The sequence below is a fragment of the Cephus cinctus genome, unplaced genomic scaffold (genome assembly GCF_000341935.2).
Source record: "Cephus cinctus unplaced genomic scaffold, Ccin1 Ccin1_scaffold0596, whole genome shotgun sequence".
In the NCBI taxonomy this organism is placed as follows: domain Eukaryota; kingdom Metazoa; phylum Arthropoda; class Insecta; order Hymenoptera; family Cephidae; genus Cephus; species Cephus cinctus.
Window position 1 is genome coordinate 226,717 of NW_014333242.1, and position 19,301 is coordinate 246,017.

General features: G+C 36.3%; 5 protein-coding genes across 18 annotated transcripts in view; 3 read left to right on the plus strand and 2 right to left on the minus strand.

The window, feature by feature from the left end:
* Nucleotides 1-4,085, plus strand: part of LOC107268957 — an 8,775-nt gene extending 4,690 nt beyond the window's left edge. For 3 of the 4 annotated variants that reach the window (XM_015742281.2, XM_025086147.1, XM_025086148.1), the window contains 4 exons: nucleotides 1,781-1,902; nucleotides 2,024-2,269; nucleotides 2,376-2,618; nucleotides 2,920-4,085. In XM_015742281.2, the coding sequence (XP_015597767.1) occupies nucleotides 1,781-1,902; nucleotides 2,024-2,269; nucleotides 2,376-2,618; nucleotides 2,920-3,032 (724 nt within the window). In that variant the 3' untranslated portion in view covers nucleotides 3,033-4,085. The remainder of the gene's footprint in view (nucleotides 1-1,780; nucleotides 1,903-2,023; nucleotides 2,270-2,375; nucleotides 2,619-2,919) is intronic. The other variant, XM_025086149.1, reaches the window with a different exon arrangement.
* Nucleotides 4,086-8,643: 4,558 nt separating this feature from the next.
* On the plus strand, nucleotides 8,644-9,975 carry LOC107268935 (translational activator of cytochrome c oxidase 1). The gene is made up of 3 exons (XM_015742223.2): nucleotides 8,644-9,026; nucleotides 9,175-9,424; nucleotides 9,505-9,975. Exons 1-3 carry the CDS (start codon nucleotides 8,846-8,848, stop codon nucleotides 9,863-9,865), a joined length of 792 nt encoding a protein of 263 aa, XP_015597709.1. The 5' UTR covers nucleotides 8,644-8,845; the 3' UTR covers nucleotides 9,866-9,975.
* A 59-nt stretch (nucleotides 9,976-10,034) lies between these two features.
* Nucleotides 10,035-12,667, minus strand: LOC107268938 (myosin-2 heavy chain). The gene is made up of 3 exons (XM_015742229.2): nucleotides 12,299-12,667; nucleotides 12,111-12,233; nucleotides 10,035-12,029 (listed from the first exon to the last, which is right to left on the minus strand). The coding sequence occupies exons 1-3, from the start codon at nucleotides 12,369-12,371 to the stop codon at nucleotides 10,165-10,167; spliced, it is 2,061 nt and encodes a 686-aa protein (XP_015597715.1). The 5' UTR covers nucleotides 12,372-12,667; the 3' UTR covers nucleotides 10,035-10,164.
* Nucleotides 12,668-13,249: 582 nt separating this feature from the next.
* Nucleotides 13,250-15,931, plus strand: LOC107268939 (spermidine synthase). Of its 6 annotated transcripts, none has more exons than XM_015742231.2 (6): nucleotides 13,250-13,790; nucleotides 14,008-14,205; nucleotides 14,345-14,465; nucleotides 14,723-14,969; nucleotides 15,193-15,422; nucleotides 15,525-15,931. In XM_015742231.2, the coding sequence occupies exons 2-6, from the start codon at nucleotides 14,075-14,077 to the stop codon at nucleotides 15,672-15,674; spliced, it is 879 nt and encodes a 292-aa protein (XP_015597717.1). In that variant the 5' UTR covers nucleotides 13,250-13,790; nucleotides 14,008-14,074; the 3' UTR covers nucleotides 15,675-15,931. The 6 variants fall into 6 exon arrangements, with proteins under 6 accessions (XP_015597717.1, XP_015597718.1, XP_015597719.1 ...); XM_015742232.2 differs by having other exon boundaries at nucleotides 14,048-14,205; XM_015742233.2 differs by having other exon boundaries at nucleotides 13,250-13,707.
* Nucleotides 15,932-16,204: 273 nt separating this feature from the next.
* LOC107268936 (talin-1) overlaps nucleotides 16,205-19,301 on the minus strand; it is a 28,417-nt gene continuing 25,320 nt past the window's right edge. For all 6 annotated transcript variants that reach the window (XM_015742226.2, XM_015742224.2, XM_015742227.2 and 3 more), the window contains one exon: nucleotides 16,205-19,295. In XM_015742226.2, the coding sequence (XP_015597712.1) occupies nucleotides 17,655-19,295 (1,641 nt within the window). In that variant the 3' untranslated portion in view covers nucleotides 16,205-17,654. The remainder of the gene's footprint in view (nucleotides 19,296-19,301) is intronic.

The following is a 19,301-nucleotide window of genomic DNA, read 5'->3' on the forward strand; positions in this document are numbered from 1 at the left end:
CCCCCCCCCCCCTCTCTCTCTCTCTCTTATTCCGTCTAACTCGCAACTCGATCCTTTGATTGTCAGGACGGTAGACAACCGGGACGACTTTCTTTTCCAGACGGCATACAGACAGAGCACGTAGATCTACCAGACGTACGAACGATGCGTGACGAGTACCGCGCCTAGATAAATGCACATGCTTGGAATCCTGGGTTCAAGATAATCCGATTGACATTCACGTGAAACAGTGTTGAGGGGTTGGAGGTCGAAAGGAAAAAGAGAACTTGAAAGAGTTGGCAAATAGACACGGGATTATAGTTATTCTCGGCGGGTGTAAGATGCAATATTGATGGACCGATTTATTTCAATGTTAATGATTAATAAAAAAAAAATTTAGTGGACGACCATCGATCAATTTGATTTTTGAATTTAAAATGCATAGATCTTTATATAAAAATAGAATCCACTTCCTATTGACATTTTCAGAAATATCAGGCTCTGTTTTTGTAGCGCTAGTTACGTATAAAATATCGTTAACGTAAGGGGTATGCTGTCTGCATAATTGTGTTGCGCGCTTAAAGTTTCGGATATACATATGCAAGCGGTTTTAGAATGGGAGAGAGGGGCAATGAGAGAGGGAGAGAGAGAGAGGAAAGAGATACAGTTCGGTGCGAATATATTATTTATATGCATAGAGATTGAGGATAACGGAGAATGGGATTTGTCAAGATGAACTAATCTGGATAATTAAGGATTCGAAGCGAACGGCGACGACTGGCCTTAAGATTACAAGACAGAAAGTCGTCGTTGTTGGTCGGCCTGTCGCCAGACATGCTGACGTTTCTACTGGCTGTCTAGCCGGCGTCTAGATCGTAATAAATGCCATGCAGACATTCGATTCGAGACAGGAACGCTTGTAGGTCACTGACCATGGTTGGGCCGATATCTTCGTTAATACCGATACGGTATAAAGACATTACGGTTGCTACACGAAGAGAATTTTTAATTAAAAATTACCGTGAAACTCACAGTAACCATAGGACACCATGGCATTTCATAATATGTTATCTATATATTTAAGAACAATTCACGAAAACATACTAAAAAGTAAGCATGATACGTCAGCTTTTACTGAAGTGTACGGTAAAATTTTTGAACCTTGAAAATATGTAGTGTAAAAGTATAGCTTTTACCTTGTCGAATTTAAAGTCATCTAAAACAGTCGAGTTATCTCGTACGTTAGATTCAATTTTACCGTGGAGTGCACTACTTTTCGAAACTTTGAAGTCAACCACAAAAAACATTGTAACATTGCGAGTCGCACAATTTATTTGTAACCACTCAAAATATCATATGTTATAAGTAATAAGTAATGTCTCACAGTTAATAGTTTCTACGGTAAATTTTATCGTGAATTTCCTAAAAAAATTAAAGAAAAATTCTCTTCGCGTATAGCTATGTTATTCGAATTATGTCATGAATTTTCGGGAGGATTATATTGTTGAGTTTTGAAATTCCCGCCACTTTTCGTTGTTACTTTGTCGCCGTGGTGGATCCACGAGAAGCTATGACGGACAGGAATATTGTTTTACATATAAATTTGAATTATTGTCATACGACTTATGGGCTTGTAATCTCGTATGACGGTTGTGTGACTAAGTTTCCTTAATAGTCGTTGAAATTCATAAGATTGAAGCATGCGAGTGTTTTGAGTGATTTTATTATATTAATGGATACGATCAAGTGATTTCTATTATTAATTGTTTCTTTTTCTTTCTCTTTTTTTATGTGAGTTTAGTCAAGGCCAAAAAGCTATCGAGGACATAAAATTGAGAGTACTGGCGCTTACTGGAAGATTCAATTTGAGCACGAGTCTCAATCAAGTCCAACGTGAACGACTAACCATGTTTTCGCCATCTTGTAAGTTTGTTTAAAATTGTATAATTAATCCTAGAGCGGATACTCTCTTCCATGTCACGTATCTCTTCTAGGGTTAATATAATGAAGAAAAGAATTTTTATTGTATATTATTTTATTATAGGCCAGATTCCAAGAAACACGGATCCGGAAGCGTGGGCTGATCCATTCCTGATGAACATGCATTTCCAGCTGAACTTGACTTCCACTGAGCACGTGGTCGCTGCGAAGTTGCGACTGTTCAAACTTCCGCAAGACAATCTAACGGTGATCACAGGAAATGTGGGTACTACCGACGAGGATGAAGAAGACGAGAAAAAGATCAGGATATCTATTTACTTCTATACGAAATCCTTGAAGAAGCATCGCTGTAAGTAATAAGTAGGTTAAATGTGCAAGGCGTCATTCTTTGTAGTCGTCGATCACGTGACAACATTTAACTAACCTCGATGTCTTTTATTTCTATGAAATGTCAGCGAAAAAACGCCTAATAGATTCCGTGGTCACGCCGTTAACCTCAGAAGGAAGTCATCTAGCTCTCGACGTACGACAGAGTCTTCGATTCTGGCAATTAAGACAAAGAAACGGTCATGGAAATGGCAACAATCACGGCATAGTTGTTCAAATAGAAGATCAAGATGGCCGACCATTAAAACCAGCAGAGTACATACAGCAACCCTCCTGTCACACAGCAGAAGACGATGCGGATGACAAGGCATGTGAGTGTGTGGCCTAACAGTACTAACTGATTTAAAACGACTTTTCTTTTTGCCTGAATATAATTCTTTGGAACCTCACTCAACTCACATCCCATGTGTGTGCACTTCCTTAAATCGAGATAGAACAGTTCTCTGTATCTCTCTTGCTCCCAAAAATGCATTGAAAATTGTATTGCTTTCGCGTTTGTCATGCATAATGGTTCGCTGCGCATGCGCACGAAGCATCACGCGCACGTCAACTAACGGAATGACCGAATGGCACGCAGGATGAAGTTTTTAAAAATTTCTTTTTCTTTTACAGATCAACGACAGCCTGCACTTTTCGTCAGAGCCTGTTCTCGTTACGTTCGCGTCGTAAATGGCGAGACAGTCACATATGTGGATTGTCGATCGTCCCAACATAGAAAGGGGTGAGAACTTATATTGAAGAGAAATAATATTAAATATATTATTATAATAATACCAGAAAGTGGAGACTAAAATAATGTATAGTTAGATAGTAAGAGGGACGGTGGACGTTGGGGGGGGGGCGCCTTGTGGAAGGAAGAAGAAATCTCATTAATTGACGTTACAATTAATGGTAATGAAATTATACTAATAAACGGGAGTATTCACTCGTGATGTCGCTATGGACGTCGTTTATATTATACACGGGGGAAACAATCTCTTAAAAAGTCTTCATAACTTAATTTTCGTGTGTGCTCTTTAGATTGACATTTATTAGCTTTAGCGGGAATTATAATTAATATATATATATATATATATATATATATATATATATATTAATTCGTTTATTAAAGAATGCATGGTCCCGCCTATCTATCATATTGCATGTATATCAGTGAAAGTGCAAACAACAGAGCGCGAGTATAATAATATAAAACTGAGGACACTTATATGCTGCAGGAAGAGTACGCTGATTGATTATTTTTTTATAATTAAATTAAAGTTATTCAATTAATTAAGCGAGTAGTAAACGCGAGTAGATATATCGTTTAAGTTATGTAAAATATTATATATGTAGATATGCGATAATGCACAATAGATTTGACTCTGTAGGGTGTAAATATTGGTGATTAGCTTTTTCTGTTTCAATTTTTCGTTCTATTAATACACGATAAGCGAATTACTTTATCTTTCTTGCTGCTTAAAAATTAATTCTATTTTTACCTTTTTTTATATCTCTTTTGCTCTCGATTTTATAATATAGAAAGTTATAGCGTACAGCTGTCGATGACTGATACAGCCAAATGTAGATGTTTAAGCTTAAGTAATATTTATGTTCATTATTATTAATTATATTGAATTTCATATAAGAAGTTTGTACGAACATTCATTAGTGTGGTATTAATATATATATATTTGTAAGTGAGTACTTTAATTGGGAAGGATCAATCTGTGTTGTATATAATGTATATTAATTTTTTTCTCGTCGAAATAAATATATTGGGAGTTGGTGGAAAATAATTTATTTAGTAATGAAGTGAACCTTTCTTTATAAATATTATTCTAATGTGTATATCGCTTGGTAACTCTTTGGGTCATAGTGGTACATACGTATATACCACCTGTATTCCATGGCTCTGACGTTGCTGATTATTGTCGGATTAGTATGAAACTTGTCACTTGGGTGTTTTTGTAGTGGCTGATTACGAGTTCCAGGCCAGATTTGCAAAATTCCTAGATGGCGCCCCGATACGGCGCATGCAAATATACTACGAACCTCGAGAAATACATTTCAGATTGACCGATGAAATTCACAAAAGTTTTTATTCACCCCATGCGATGGATTGCATGATCCTGTGTACAATTATGAAATCCTCAAGTTCTGATGATGAATTTGTAATTAGCGATCCCAAAACCCCCCGAGTAGCAATTTCCGAGAGAAATCAGCCAGCAGAAAACTGTATGCCTCAAAGGGTTAATACTGCTGCCACTTATACATAACATACATATTATAATAGAACGAAATATATTACCTCTTTTCTGTGCATGCCATAAAAAGGAGAGCAAATGTTACTGGTATAGATTCTCTTTTTTATGGTGTCTGCAGAGATGAGTAGGGAGATGCACAACGCTACGGTTATAGGCGATACCAAAATCATGGCGCTAAAACGTAACAGCAAGTCTGGAAATAGGATTCTGTGTTCATCGCCTCCGTCGACAATGCGAATCCCGTCGTAGCCGAGCTAAAGGTGAACACCAACGTGTAGCTTGGCGGGCAGAGGTTCTCCGCTATTCACCGCTGGTTACCAAACAACCCTTAGAACGAGACCGAGAACTATAGAACTTCTCAAGAACTATTGAAAAAGCCTATGGTTGAAATATTTTTAAGAAAGTGCAGTGCCAACTTGACACCCATGTGGCACCTTAATTTAACCGGAAGAAGGTTATAACTTATAATAAAGTTAGACCAAGCACAACGCTTGGTTGATTTAGCTACAACTTCATCGTCAGGTATAGGCCGCAACAAAACTTTGAATTCTATCGTAGTTGTAAAACTTTTTAATTGAACGACATTAATTAATTATAGTTGTAAAATTGTACATTTTTTAAAGTTTTTAAGGTAGTAGTATGTGACATTCAAAGTTTCAACATTATTTCATTTTTTTTTTTTTTATACGATAGAAAATAAAATAAGACTTATTTCATTTGTTTATATGCTATTATTGGTAGCTCAAAGTATATTACATTTTTTTAAATCCATTTCTACATATGTACAATTATGTATTGTCAACAAAAATGTTAATAAAGTTCACATAAACAATTTACACAATATCATTTATGGATTAATTTCTTAAAGAGCTACTCGTTATATCTTTAATATACTTATCCAATTATCATATACATTTTGATTCTTTGTAGTTCACTTTTAAACGGGATATTATGAAAAACGAAAAAAATATTTTAATTATACTGAGCTTAAATTATATTTATAAATATTATAGTGAAATTATTGTTTATTAGAATTTTAATGGATAAAAATCTATTTTATAAAAGTTGTTGAATAGTTTTCCTTTATTAAAAAGATGATGAGCAACAGGTTGAAGCCAATCATCGCATTAGTCGAGAGAGATCACATGATAAAATGAGTAAATAAACAACAGTCGCGATTCGCGATTGTTTATCATCAGTTTTGTGCTTAGTTCGAGTGACATTTTTTGGCTATTGCTATTTTTCGTTTTTTTTTTATTTTTTTGACAGAAATTTCTAGCTTAATCAAGTTCAGAGAATAATCGCGCATGTAACACTAGTTGAAACAAAAAAACACATGCCACATTTACTTTATTTTCAATCGCGATCAAAGTTATTTTAATTGCATCTATAAAACGACTTATTTAAAAATGTTCATTAGTTTTATTATTTTTTCGCAGATTCTGTATTGCAAGATTGTTTTCACAATAAAAAAGAGACTGATAATACTACTAGTGATTTTCACTGTGACATTAATAATTATGATTATAATGTAAGAGAAGTAGAAGAAGAAGCCTTACAATACATAGCTGACTATGTAGCACATCGTTTTAGAACAAAACATTCTAATCTTGGCTCACAGACGGGCCAGTCATCTCTCAAAGAAAAGTCTGACAACTGGATTAATTATTTGTCCAAAGGACATTTAATAATTCCATCTGAAAATCTTCTTCATGTCGTTAAAGTCGTAAATAAACTTTTTCTAGACATGCATGGAGATGGCTTATCAAAAGAGAGTTTAATTTTTAATAAATTAATTACGAAAGTACAAGAGTATGAAAATAGTATTAAATTACCCAAAGAAGTTTTATCTTGCATTGTGAGAACGAGGATTACGTGCGACTACGATATTTAAATAAAAATCTTAAATTAAAAAATAAGAGAATAAATCAAAAGAAATTGCAAAAACTAACTAATGTTGCGTATGATAATTGTAATGTTACTAAATAACAAATTTTAAAATACTTGAATTGGTCTAATTTTATTATATCTTTTCTCTGTATAACTGTTCTGTTCTATTAAGATAAAATAATTTGGTTTCAAGTAATAGATGTAAAAACAACAGTTTAGTTCTTGATAAAAAAATGTAATACCTTATTTAGAATTGAAAAATTAAAACATACTTTTTAATAATGCTGGTTCAAAATATATAAAATTAAAAAAATAGCATATTCTTATAAAAAAAAAGAAGACTTTTCCACTCAGTTTCACAAAAAAAAAAAAAAGAAATATATTATTTTTGTTGTCAAAATTTTGAGTAATTCACAACAAATTTACATTTAAATTTATTAATTTAAATTGAGTTAATAATTAATTTTAAAGTATTATTTTGTATAAATAAGTAATAAAAAAAATGTTTGACTATTTAGCTAGAGTTTGCTCCGCACACTTTGATATGAATAGTTACAAGAAGCCTCTTATACAAGTGATGTTAAACTATTCACCAAAAACAACTCGAAAACTAAAAGACGATGCAGTTCCTACAAAATACTAGTTCGCTCGGCAACGCCTACATCATAATAATTTACATTCGGAAGTTATATATGAAGTTACATATGATTAGTAATAAAAAGGATATTAACTTATCCTTCCCAACTGTGTACAAATAATTATTAATTTATGGTTTGTGTTTATTTATTAAAGTCTGGGCCTTCCGCGTTAGAAACAAAATACTAGTTCGCTCGGCCACGCCTACATCATAATAACTTATATTCGGAAGTTATATATGAAGTTACATATGATTATTAGCTTATCCTTCCCTACTGTGTACAAATAATTATTAATTTATGGTTTGTGTTTATTTATTAAAGTTTATCTACTTTTATTGCTTTCAATTCAACTATGTATGAGCGTATTCAAAGTAAATTAAGAAATTAAGCACGTTCTGTTATTAAAATCCAATTACGAGTATGCTTACAACATATAAATAGCACATTTACAATGAATTATTTGTAATTTATTATTGCGATGAAAAAAAAAAACTCTAAATAATTTATAACAAACTGTTATTGACAAGCAAGTGAAGTTTAATTACTTTAATTTTGTTTATGATCGCAGTTAATTTAAATGTTTGCTTCTTAAGCATTTCAATTTACCACGCGTAGTGACGTTGTTACGTCCTATGCGTGAGCGACCGTATGCGGGAGCATCAGGGAGCTAGCATAGGTGTTGAGATCAAAGATCACGTAGAAGGTATTGGGTTCTTGCCACTTTAAGGTGCTAAAGCACGCCTATTTGCGTTTATGTCCCTTGGTCGATAGTTAAGATGAGGATCACAGACAGGTACTAAATATATTGATTTGGAAAACTCACTCGTTCTACGGGAGTTTGGTTGAAGCTACTGGTAAAGGGTTTATCTGGATTTAGGAGCTCATAGGTTCAGATCTCGAAATTAAGAGAAGAAGGTATAGTTTAACTAAATATAATAAAACAATAGGTTAGAATACATGTAGCCGTTACAGTAAGATGTAGGAGAGAGTATGTTAATCTACTAACATAGCGAAATTCTAATACAATGCATGTGTGATCGTCAACTTGTGTAGTATGGGTTACAAAGATAGATATATATTGTAACAAGAATGTTACTGCAGGCTCCCCTCCGCTTCCTGGCTCGAGGTCCCATCGGCCTCGAGTATTGCGTTTCATCGTTAAGTATAAGTAATTGCGTTTATTTAGTTTCTTTTAGGTTCGTTGTATTTAGCGTTAAGATCCCTTCCCTCCACCCCTCCCTCTCTGCCACCATTCCCCTTTCCCCCCGTAGGGCACTGGCTCGAGGACCACCCAACAACACCAGCAACGAGGACATCAACGTGGACCTGCCACGAGAACAGCACCCCTGGAAGGACCGCGAGAGCGGCTACGTGGCCGAGGCAGCGGAAGGCAGGCCAATTACGAGTATGCTTACAAGATATAAATAGCACATTTACAATGAATTATTTGTAATTTATTATTGCGATGAAAAAATAACTCTAAATAATTTATAACAAACTGTTATTGACAAGCAAGTGAAGTTTAATTACTTTAATTTTGTTTATGATCGCAGTTAATTTAAATGCTGGCTTCTTAAGCATTTCAATTTACCACGCGTAGTGACGTCACCCTGCCCACTCGCTTCTGATTGGTGAGACCACTTTGTATGCGCATGGTCTCACCTTACTTCTTTACACCATGAGTGGAGACACATTTTAAGGTTAGGGAATACGGTGTGTTGGTTACATCAAGTGGAGTGTGGTGCAGATTAAGAACAATTGAGAATGAATAAAGTGCTTAATACATTAATTTATAAAAGAACAAGTCGGGTTCTATGGCAAGAAAGTAAGAGATTCGCTGGTCATAGTAAATGGGCGAATATAAAACACATAAAGGGTCAGAAAGATGCTGAAAAGTCGTCGTTATACTTACAGTATACAAGAAGAATGAAAATTGCTATTGCAGGTTAATATTATTATGTGTTGCATTGTCTAATAATGTAATATCGTAAGAAGAATACTCAATGGATAACACAAATGCATCTTATATTGAATGTTAATTTTGCTAAAACTTAATGGTTAGGTCTTTCATCTAATCGTGATTTATTTTGCAGAAAGTGGAGGTATTGCAGATCCTGAGAAAAATCTAAAGCTTTTGCAAATAATAGAGCAGGCAAAAAAGTCGAATATGCCATTGTCTTCGATAAATAATTTTTTAAAAAAACAGGAGATGGCTAAACAAAATACTCAATCGAGTACAGTGGATATACGTGGGCCTGCTGGTTCTATAGTTATAATAGAACTTCTCACAGATAATATCAGTCGTGCAAAAAATGATATGAATGTTTATATTAAGAAATTTAAGTATGTTTTGGAATTTTGAAATTTTATTGTTGATCTGTGTTATTTTAATATTATACTCTGTCTTGTTATTCTACTTTCAGGATGTCTTTAGCTGATCACACAGCAAAAAATAATTTTGATCATAAAGGTATTGTTATCACTAACTTACTTAATGATATTGATACTGCTACTGAACATGCTATTCAAGCTGGAGCTGAAGATGTTCAGGAAGTTGAAAATGAAGATAAGAAATATTATCAGTTTACATGCGATCCTGTGCTTTTACAAAAAGTACAGGGTGTCTTAAGCAATTTGAACTATCAAATTTTATCTGCAGATGAGGAATATGTGCCCAAGATACAAGTAACTTTAAATGAGAATGACAGAAGTCATGTTGAAAAATTTGTGACAAAAATCCGAACTTCGGAAGAAGTTGTTAAAGTACATGATAACATAGCTTAATTACTGCCATAGTGAATTTTCTGTACATAATGTAATTAAATCATGATTTGTTAAGAATATGTTGAGTAAGGTACATCGTAGTACATAATAAAGATAATGAACAATACCAATATACTTTGTACAAGAAATTTTTAAAAATATCTTTCTAGAAATTTTAGTTTTACCATACTTGTTTTTATCAACTTCGTATTTATTATTTCACAATTATGCATAGTTGTTCAGCATTGATAATTAATTTTTGTCTAAAAATAGACATTTTGCTTAAATAAATATTTTAAATTTGTAATGGGTGCCAGGGATCATTTGATATCGGCACCATATCCTTTAATCTCATTTATATTTGACCCATTGAAATGAAGAATGGGGCTACGAGCAAAGAAAGATTTGACGATTTTCTTGTTTTTTCGGTGTCTATTCCAGGGGCTATGAATATTACATTTCAACTCCAAATTAGTAACTTCTCCTTGAAATTCTTCTGTTTCATCTCTCTTCGACGGTCTCTCGACGTGTTCCGTACTTTCCCTTTTCCTCTTTGTATTTTTTCTACTCTCATTAAGTTCCTCATTTTCCAGAGAAATCGAATCAGCTGCTGTGGCATCGCCAATAAATTTTCGACTTTTCTTTTCTTTCTTCTTAACATCAACTTCCAGTATGTCTTCTGGTAACTTCTCCAAGTTCTCCTTTCCTTCCTCTGTGGTTGTGTCCACTTTTGGTTCTTTCTTCTTTTTTTTTAGCATCTCTTCTACAAAAGATTCCACTTCGGGTTTCTTGTCTTTTTTCTTTTTCTTCTTTTTCGAAAATTCTATGCCTGGTTCATTGTCCACCAGCATGATTACGGGTGCAACGGCTTCCTCCTTGTCCTTTTTCTTCTTTTTCTTCTGTTTTGGCGTTTCTGCCTCTTCAACGTTTATGATCTCACTTTCAGAAACAATAATTTGGTTCATTTCAACATTCACGTTGTCGACCTCTCGGTCTTCCTCGGGAGCTTCTTGAATAGTCTCTAGATTTGACATCCTTCTTTCTTTTTTTCTTTGAGCTTTCTTACCCTTCCGCTCATTTACTTCATTATCATTTATTTCCTCGCTAAGGATCTCTATGTCTAAGGCCTCGTTCACAAAACCAATTGTTTCATCAGGAGTCTGTTCCAAATTTTCAATCCTTTCTTTTTTTTTGGAATTTTCGTTCTCAACCTCGAATTTATCCAATTTCCTCTTTGCCTTCTTCTTTTTCTTCTTCTTCTTCTCCTTCTCCACTTGATCAGTACTGTACTCCACCTTATTATTGAATGTGACTCGTTTCTTTGTGTTTGTCTCATCAGTTATGTCCAAAGCATTGTTGTCCACACCAAATGCTACTCTGGACACTTCAAATTCAATACCATTGCAAGTATCATCGGCAGGAGTGTCTAGATTTAGAGCAATATTTACAAAACCTTTGTCATGGATAGAAGTATTTGAATCATCAGTGATTGTTATAGTTTTCAATGAAATCGATTTTGACCTCTTTGGTTTCTCAGGATAGTCCAAATCTAATCCTGGATTTTCAAATACAAATTCACTTTTTCTTTTCTTTGGCATGGATTGTTCTTTCCCAGGACTGTTGAAATCCAAAGCAGGATTTTCAAAGACAAATTTATTTTTCTCCTCCTCACACTGAGACAATTCGATTTCTTGTTTTATATTATTAAAACCAAAACCTACGCGTTGTTCTGTTTCACTATCATAAAAATTATCTTCTGCATTCACTTCCCCATTGTGTTTCTTTACAAAGATTGGCAACTTATTCTTGAAGTAGTCACTGATATTACCACCCTTAATAGTAAGCACTCCACCTGTATTGTCTTTACTGCCAATAGGCTCTGTAATTTCTGTTGGTGTATTTATACTTTCAGCACTGATCTTTGCTATTGGATCTTTCTTTCCCAATATAGTAGCAAGGTCTTTGGCACTATACTTATTAACATCCTTTCCACGAGTAAATTTATGGTAGTGTACTCGAGCACGACTTAGCTTGGATTTAACTTCTAATGATTTACCACTGAGCTCACCCTCCTTACTATTAGGTTTTACTTCAGGTCCACCATCTGTTTGTAACTGGGATAAGAATTCATTGAAATCTATTTGATGTTGAGTCCATTGATCACCATTGTCCTTGTATCCGATACCTAGAGCCAATATTAAAATCTCTTATCAGAATACTGAAACAGATATATGTAATTTTGAATATCCCAAAATTCTATATGTACCAGCCTGATCATTCTTGAAACCGACTTTGACATGTTCAGTCATTCCCTGTTCATTGGCACCAAGACCTTTTCCCCTGGACCATCCCATTTTCTCAAGCATTTTTTGCCCAAACTTATTCGTATCTGAAAGTTATTTGAATACCATAAGTAAATAAGAATAGCAGACAAATATAAAAGTAATTAATTACCATCACTCCACTGTTTCCCTCGTGGATTGAGCGTCCATTTCTGCTTCCGGCGAGGTTCAGCAAGCATAGCCATTTTATCAAAATGCTTATATACCAGTACTTAATAACTGAATCGATAATTTAATAAAGTATACAGTTCAAGGCATTCAATTGACTCGTTAACACACGACAATTACATCAAAAGTCAAAGAAAACATAAGATACGATACAGTATCTTGCATGTATAAGCCCCGTACAGGCTAATGCGAAAGACCCCACGTTTTTTCCATTTTACTACCAAGAGCCAACCCCATTGTGGCGCCATCTCAAGACTCCATCATGAAGCGCATCTGTATGATTTACACTATTGGTTATATCGCGAAGTTTCACATGTTATTACAGAGATGGCAGCACCATCTTTGTCTCTAAATTTATCTTTATCAACAACCCCTTACTAACATTTCCATTTATGATTATGAGCGCCTTTCAAATCACGTTGCACGTGCTGCAAACGTCATAACTTCTTTCTCAAACATATTACAAAAACATACTACACAACCATATTTGCACTACTCGTAGCATGATTTGAAACCATTGCTTATAACGTATATCGATCTTCCAGTCAGCCGAATTGAAATAGAAGTGAGAATAACATTACGAAAAACACATTCTGCGCAGTGATTCATTTAATCGCTCGATCAATTACATTTGTTTCGGTTGTACTCAGTGCAGCGATTATACGAAAAACAGATTATGACTCAGAATCGGTTAGATAATATACTTTAACATACATTTCCATGAAATTAACAAAGCAGCCGCTCATAAAATCTATGAACAAAATTTGAAAACTGATAATAATTTTGCAAGTATCATCATATATTAATTAAGAATATAATAAAAATGTTGATACACACATATCCGGTTTGTAGATAACAACTTCCGTAAGTCTTTTTATTGCGATTGCAAACAGCCTTAAGGATTCCACTTAGCCAAATAATATTTATGAAGGCCACCAGCTTACTGGATGTCTCGTCGGTATGATCACGCATGTTTTACTATCATATATTAACACGGCGTCTGCAAAGATTATGACGTTTTATCTTGATTTCTTTTGGAAACTAGAGAGCCTGTCGTAACGAAGAAAATAACTTAAGGATAGTACAACGGATACTTATACTTAAAGGTGTCGAAAAAGAGTAGCAGTTTTCATAACGGTATTACAGCATGTATCACTGTCATGGGGCAGTGGGTCAAAGTTCATTATCGTTAAGGATTCCTTCGAATCTTTTATACTGTTGAACCCATCGTTATCTCTGAGCAACACTGGGGTCGATAAGGGTTCCAATAATTGACAGTAGTCACGCTGTCCCATCAGTACTCTCCCGACTTTCATTAAGTGCAGCTGGCCTGCTGTACAAGTCCAGCGCGCAGTGAGTGTAGTCAGCAGTATATTATACATTATACTTTGAACTTTGACACGCGTTTGGCAGCATTGTGAAATTCTTTTAAGCGGGTAATTCAAATTATGAATTTAGCATAAAGCCGCGCACGCACATTTTACCAAAGATTTTATTTGTTACGCTCAACTTTTTGGTGAACAATTTCGCACTATATTCGAATTTGTCAATAGTTCATTGAGTCAGAGAGAAGAGATATACATATATACACATACATAAACGTAAATAAAAGAGAGCGTTGAAACGTGTTTGACCGCATAATAAATGTTCCAGTTTGACTATATTACGAAAGGCACGGGGTGTCGTCTTTCAGTCGGTTACAGATACTGTGACAGTGAGCATGGAGGCGCTCGGTCAAGGTTGGTTCAGCGAGATTAACGATCTCTGGCCTGGTATCTCGCTGTCGCTCCAGGTCACGAAAATTCTCCACCAGGAAAAGTCGGCCTATCAGGATATCCTCGTGCTGGAGACGTGAGTCGATTCCGTAGTGGTATCGTATATCTATGTAACAATATAGAGAAAGTACTTCCAAATGCATGTAGTAAATTATGCTTCTACTACATTATAAAGGTTGCCCTTGCAACCTCTGACTTAATTTTCCAAACCGTAGTAAGTCCCACGGAAGAGTCCTCGTTCTGGACGGTATAATCCAGTGTACGGAGAAAGACGAGTTTTCCTACCAGGAGATGATCGCCTTCTTACCACTTTGCAGTCATCCTGATCCTAAAAACGTAAGTACAGTGTAGTCACTTACAGCCTGTATTCTCCTAGCTTACGAAAGGTCGGACGTACAGGGATACCTGAAAATCGTCATTGGTCAGTGATATCAAAAAAGATAAACCGCCGCGGCCGTTCTGAATAGCTCATTGAAATTTTTCTTAGCTTACAAGTAAGCTGTGAGACTGTTGTATAAAATAAATACAGGGAGAATGAAGCTTGTGATAAGTTGAACCGCCGTTAAAATATTTATTCAAAAATCTTTTACCAGGTCCTGATTGTTGGCGGTGGAGACGGTGGCGTGGCACGCGAAGTTGTCAAGCATCCGGGGGTCCAGACAATCACTCAGGTCGAAATAGACGCCAGCGTCCTCGCCGTGTCCAAGAGATACTTATCTTTCATGAGCGTAGGTCTAGAGCATCCTAAAGTCACACTCAAAGTGGATGACGGATTTGAATTCATGAAGCAACACACTGGACAATTCGACATTATCATAACAGACAGTAGCGACCCAGTGGGTGAGTTGCATACCGATGCCTATGTTTACACGGTGGTCTTATTCCCCTTTCGTTAATACTGATTTAAAGTAATTGACAAGTCACAGAGTTTTACTTATTAAAATTATTTATGATTAATCAATATCGTTGGATCAGTAGTGAAAAAAATAAAATACGACCACCGTGTAAACGTAATCGATGATTAATATCACGACTATGTACTAATCATTCTAATCTTCAACAGGACCTGCAGAGTGTCTCTTCCATGAGTCGTATTTCAGTTTAATGAAAACAGCCCTTAAGCCAGGCGGCATAGTTTGCAGTCAGGCCGGTACAGTCTGGGCGAATTTGGATCACGTGGCTCAAACGTTACGTCACTGCCGGTCAACCTTTCCAGTAGCATCTTACGGCGTCGCAACGGTGCCTACCTATCCCACTGGACAAATTGGTTTTGTTCTTGGAAGTCTCAATAAGGTTTGTACTTCTTTCACCTATCTGGGTGATACTACAATCATCCTCGCGACTACCTGACTGCCAGTGGACTCACGTTGATTCCTTATTTTTTATTTCTAACAGGAAACGAACTTCAAGGAACCGGTAAAGGTATTCCAAGAGAGTGAATTGGACCTTATGAACATGAAATATTACAATGATCAAGTTCACAGAGCATCCTTCGTCCTGCCAAGGTTTGCAGAGAAAGCCATGAATGCTTCCCGAAATCACTAGATCAGTACCATGCAAGGGGAGAATCACGTAACCATAACAAATGAATCACATATTCCTGGAATTATACTGTTAGACATTTTTTATTTAATGTATATCAATGATAGAGTATATCTTTAATATAATAATAATAATAATAATAAAAGCAATAAAATATAATAATTCAATAATCATTTTTAACACTCCGCAACGATAGACTTGTAAGGCTTATTTGGCTCCTTAAAAATAACGATTAAAAGTATCGCCCACTTTTTTTTGTCCCCGTGCATATGCAAAAGCATGTACATATGAAGTATACACAATAATAATAATAAGAATCTTAGATTGTCAAAAAATCGTTGCAGTGTTACGGTTGTAAAGACGGTCACAACATTTTTGTTACGCGTTAACAATAATAACCCGGTATACAATATATAATTCTTGTTAGTCTCAAATATATTTTTTTTTTGTTTCTACACCATACATATGGCACACGCTTTGTCTCGATTACACTCGACATATAGAATTAATGTGGTTAAGGTAAAGATTCGTGATTTTCAAAGGTATAGTACTTTCCGAATTTTATTTATATACCTGGAAGATCTTCATCGTGATTTCCATAGAGGCATCCTTGCCAAAATTACGAGGTCATCGCGTGACAATAATTTGTGTTACTTACACGATAATTAGTCTTCGATTCAATTCACTTTTTTATCTCAATTTTTCGTTATCGATTCTTTCGTTCGTATTTTTTATTAGTAAAGCATTGAATTTTTGGTAATGGTTAAACCCGAGCCGACACGCAATGGTACGTCGAGGTTATAATCTCGGGCGCACAATTTATATATATATTTATATATATCTTTACATTATAAAAATAGAGAAAGAAAGAACAAAATCAAGTTACAAGGTATGAAAGGAATAAGAAGTCAAGATAAATACACACGAAGGAGAATAGCAACTATCTTATTAATTAAAAATTACTCACGATGAAAGACGAGTAGAGAATGAGTGGTGAACGAATGAGGGTGTGAAAATGAAATGAACAAGGAAAGAAGATAAAATTAATTTGAGTTAGTTAACGATAAATGATACAGGAAATGGAACATAAGGTCAAGAGAGGAGAGGGAAGAGGGGAGAGGTGGAGACGAACGTGTGCGTGCGCAACGCCGTCGAAAAGAATTAATAAAATTAAACTGATATGTTGCTTCTCTGTTAATTCGTGGTTTTCTTAAAGTAATGTATTAACGTAAATTAATCATACGATATATTGTCGCTCTCTCCTCGTCGTTTCAATCTTGGAGACCCAAAAAAATTAATGAAAGAAGAAAAATGAAGTATAAAGCTATAATGAAGAAAGTCAATATGCAATCGGAGATGTCATTTTTTTTCGTAATTTGGCGAAACGACAGTTATATGTGTATATGTCACGTTTGATTGTTGCAATTTCTTTATATGTAATTTCTGCATATACATATTTACTTTTGTTTTGACGTTTACGATGGTTGCATTCTAGACGGCTGTCATGGCATACAACAAGCTCATACGTATAGTTTTTTTGTTTTATCAGTTAATTTTTTTACCAAGGCAATGGTACCCTTTTCCTTCTCTCAATTAGTTTTACAAGGCTAAATCTAAAGCACATCACGTCTCTATCTAAGGGCACTTATCTAGGCGTTTACGTCTAAGGCAATCGTGTACTCCTCCGGACAACTTGTTTATCATAATGGCGTCCCGTTCAATAGGGCGGCCGATAATAAAATTCATTCGAAAAGAGAAACGCGTAAAGAGAGAGATGTATACATATACATGGAGATGGAGAAATAGAGCTTGATTTAAAAAATATATGTCAAACGTATAAAACACGAACAGACAGGTCAGGGGAGCGATGGTAAATTGAAACTATGCCAATACCGACATTTTTAGGTTACCTTGTGCGCATTCGTTTCATTGAGAAGTTTTTCGGTTTAGATTGTTCTATTTCCTTTGCCCTCATCCGGGACGTCATTGCTCTTCGAAACGGAAAGTCTTGATGTTTGATTCTTGACGACTCGAGGTCGTCATCGTGACGGTTTTCTTTTCCGTCACTTTTTGAGTAGTGGATTGCTTCAGCATCTTCTGTTCGAGGGTCTGATTGTTGTCGAGGGTCTTGAAGGTAGAGAGATCCTTACCGGATGTCGAGAACTCCTTGGTCTCCTTCATAGTCTCAAAATTCGAACTGGTACTTTTACCAGGTGTAGACGTGTAGATCTTTGTTGTGATGGTCTCGACTCGTCCACCAGGTATCACCTTGTCCTCTACGTTCTTGAAGATTTGATCGTGCGGTAAAATAGTCGAGGACGGTGTCGCGTAGGAGCGCTGAGTGTCAATCTGCTTCTCTGATCTGAAGGTACTCATTGGACTTGGTGCGAAGATCCTCTCCGTCGAGTATTTGTATTCCTGGCTGGGGGAATAAGTGCGGTCGAAACTCTTATCCTCGGCGGAGTAACTCTGTTCTTGGAATTTTGAGTAGGATTGATCCTGGAAGGACTTCCTGGTTGGCGAGTTGGGTGAATATGGCGTCTGGTGTACTGCTCCATAAATACCGTCGGCAGAATTCTTCTGGTCAGTATAACTATCGTGATTGATCTTCCTCTCTATTGAACTGTACTGACTTGTAGCGTTGTCGCTCATGAATTTCCGGTCGTTCACGTTGTAAGAATTATCACTTATGTATTTCCGGTCGGTTGATCCATACTGATTGTCCACGTACTTCCTGTCCATTGACCCATATTGACTGTCTGTACAAGCAGGGCTGTACTGACTCTCCTTCATCTTCTTCTCCAGGGTACTCTGAGTCGAGTTCACCTTCTCCGGACTAACGAGGTTATGTCGATTGTTCGTAATGTGACTTATCTGCTGGGTAGTCGACTGAAGCTGGTCCAGAGTACTGTTCATAGACTGTATAGGTGACTGAACAGTCGGTGGTTCATAAGCTCGAGTCTCGTATCTGGTAGTGTAACTCTCGTAGCCGCTTTGGTCCAAGTCAGTATCCGTATCAGAGACATCTGATCTGTTCTTGTACTTTGCCTGGCGAATAGCTGTCAAACGTCCTCTGGCTTCTTCAAGTTCCCGCTCGATGCGGAGTACCTCAGAACGTGCATTTATTTCCTGAGCAATACCACCGACCATCCTACGATTCAGAACCAGGGAACGTTCCTCTTCCTGTTGAATAGCCTGTTGGGCGGCTCGTACCAGGTTATCCGTAGCACGTTTCACAGCATTTCCAGCAGCCTGAAGTCGCTTGGTGCTGTCACTATCAGGATCGGCCTTGACCTTGCAAGCCACTAGAAGTTGAGCAGTGCTGCTAGCAACTTGCTTGGCGCTGGAGACGAGTTTTTCCTCAGAGCTTAGACCTTGGACCAGGGCATTGGCAGATTCGACCAAGCTGTGCGTAGCTGCTGCTACCAATCTTGCAGCTGATATTAGACCCTCTGACCACTGACCGTCGTCGGAACTTGTCAACGGCGTCCTGGACACTTTGCCTGTTGCTATCAGTTCCCTCTGAGCTGAACTAGCCGCCTTTATCAGCGCGGAAGTCGCTGCTGCTATGGACTTGGCTGCTTCCAGGATCATCTCGTCGAAGTTCATATCCTCGTTCGCTTGCTGGAG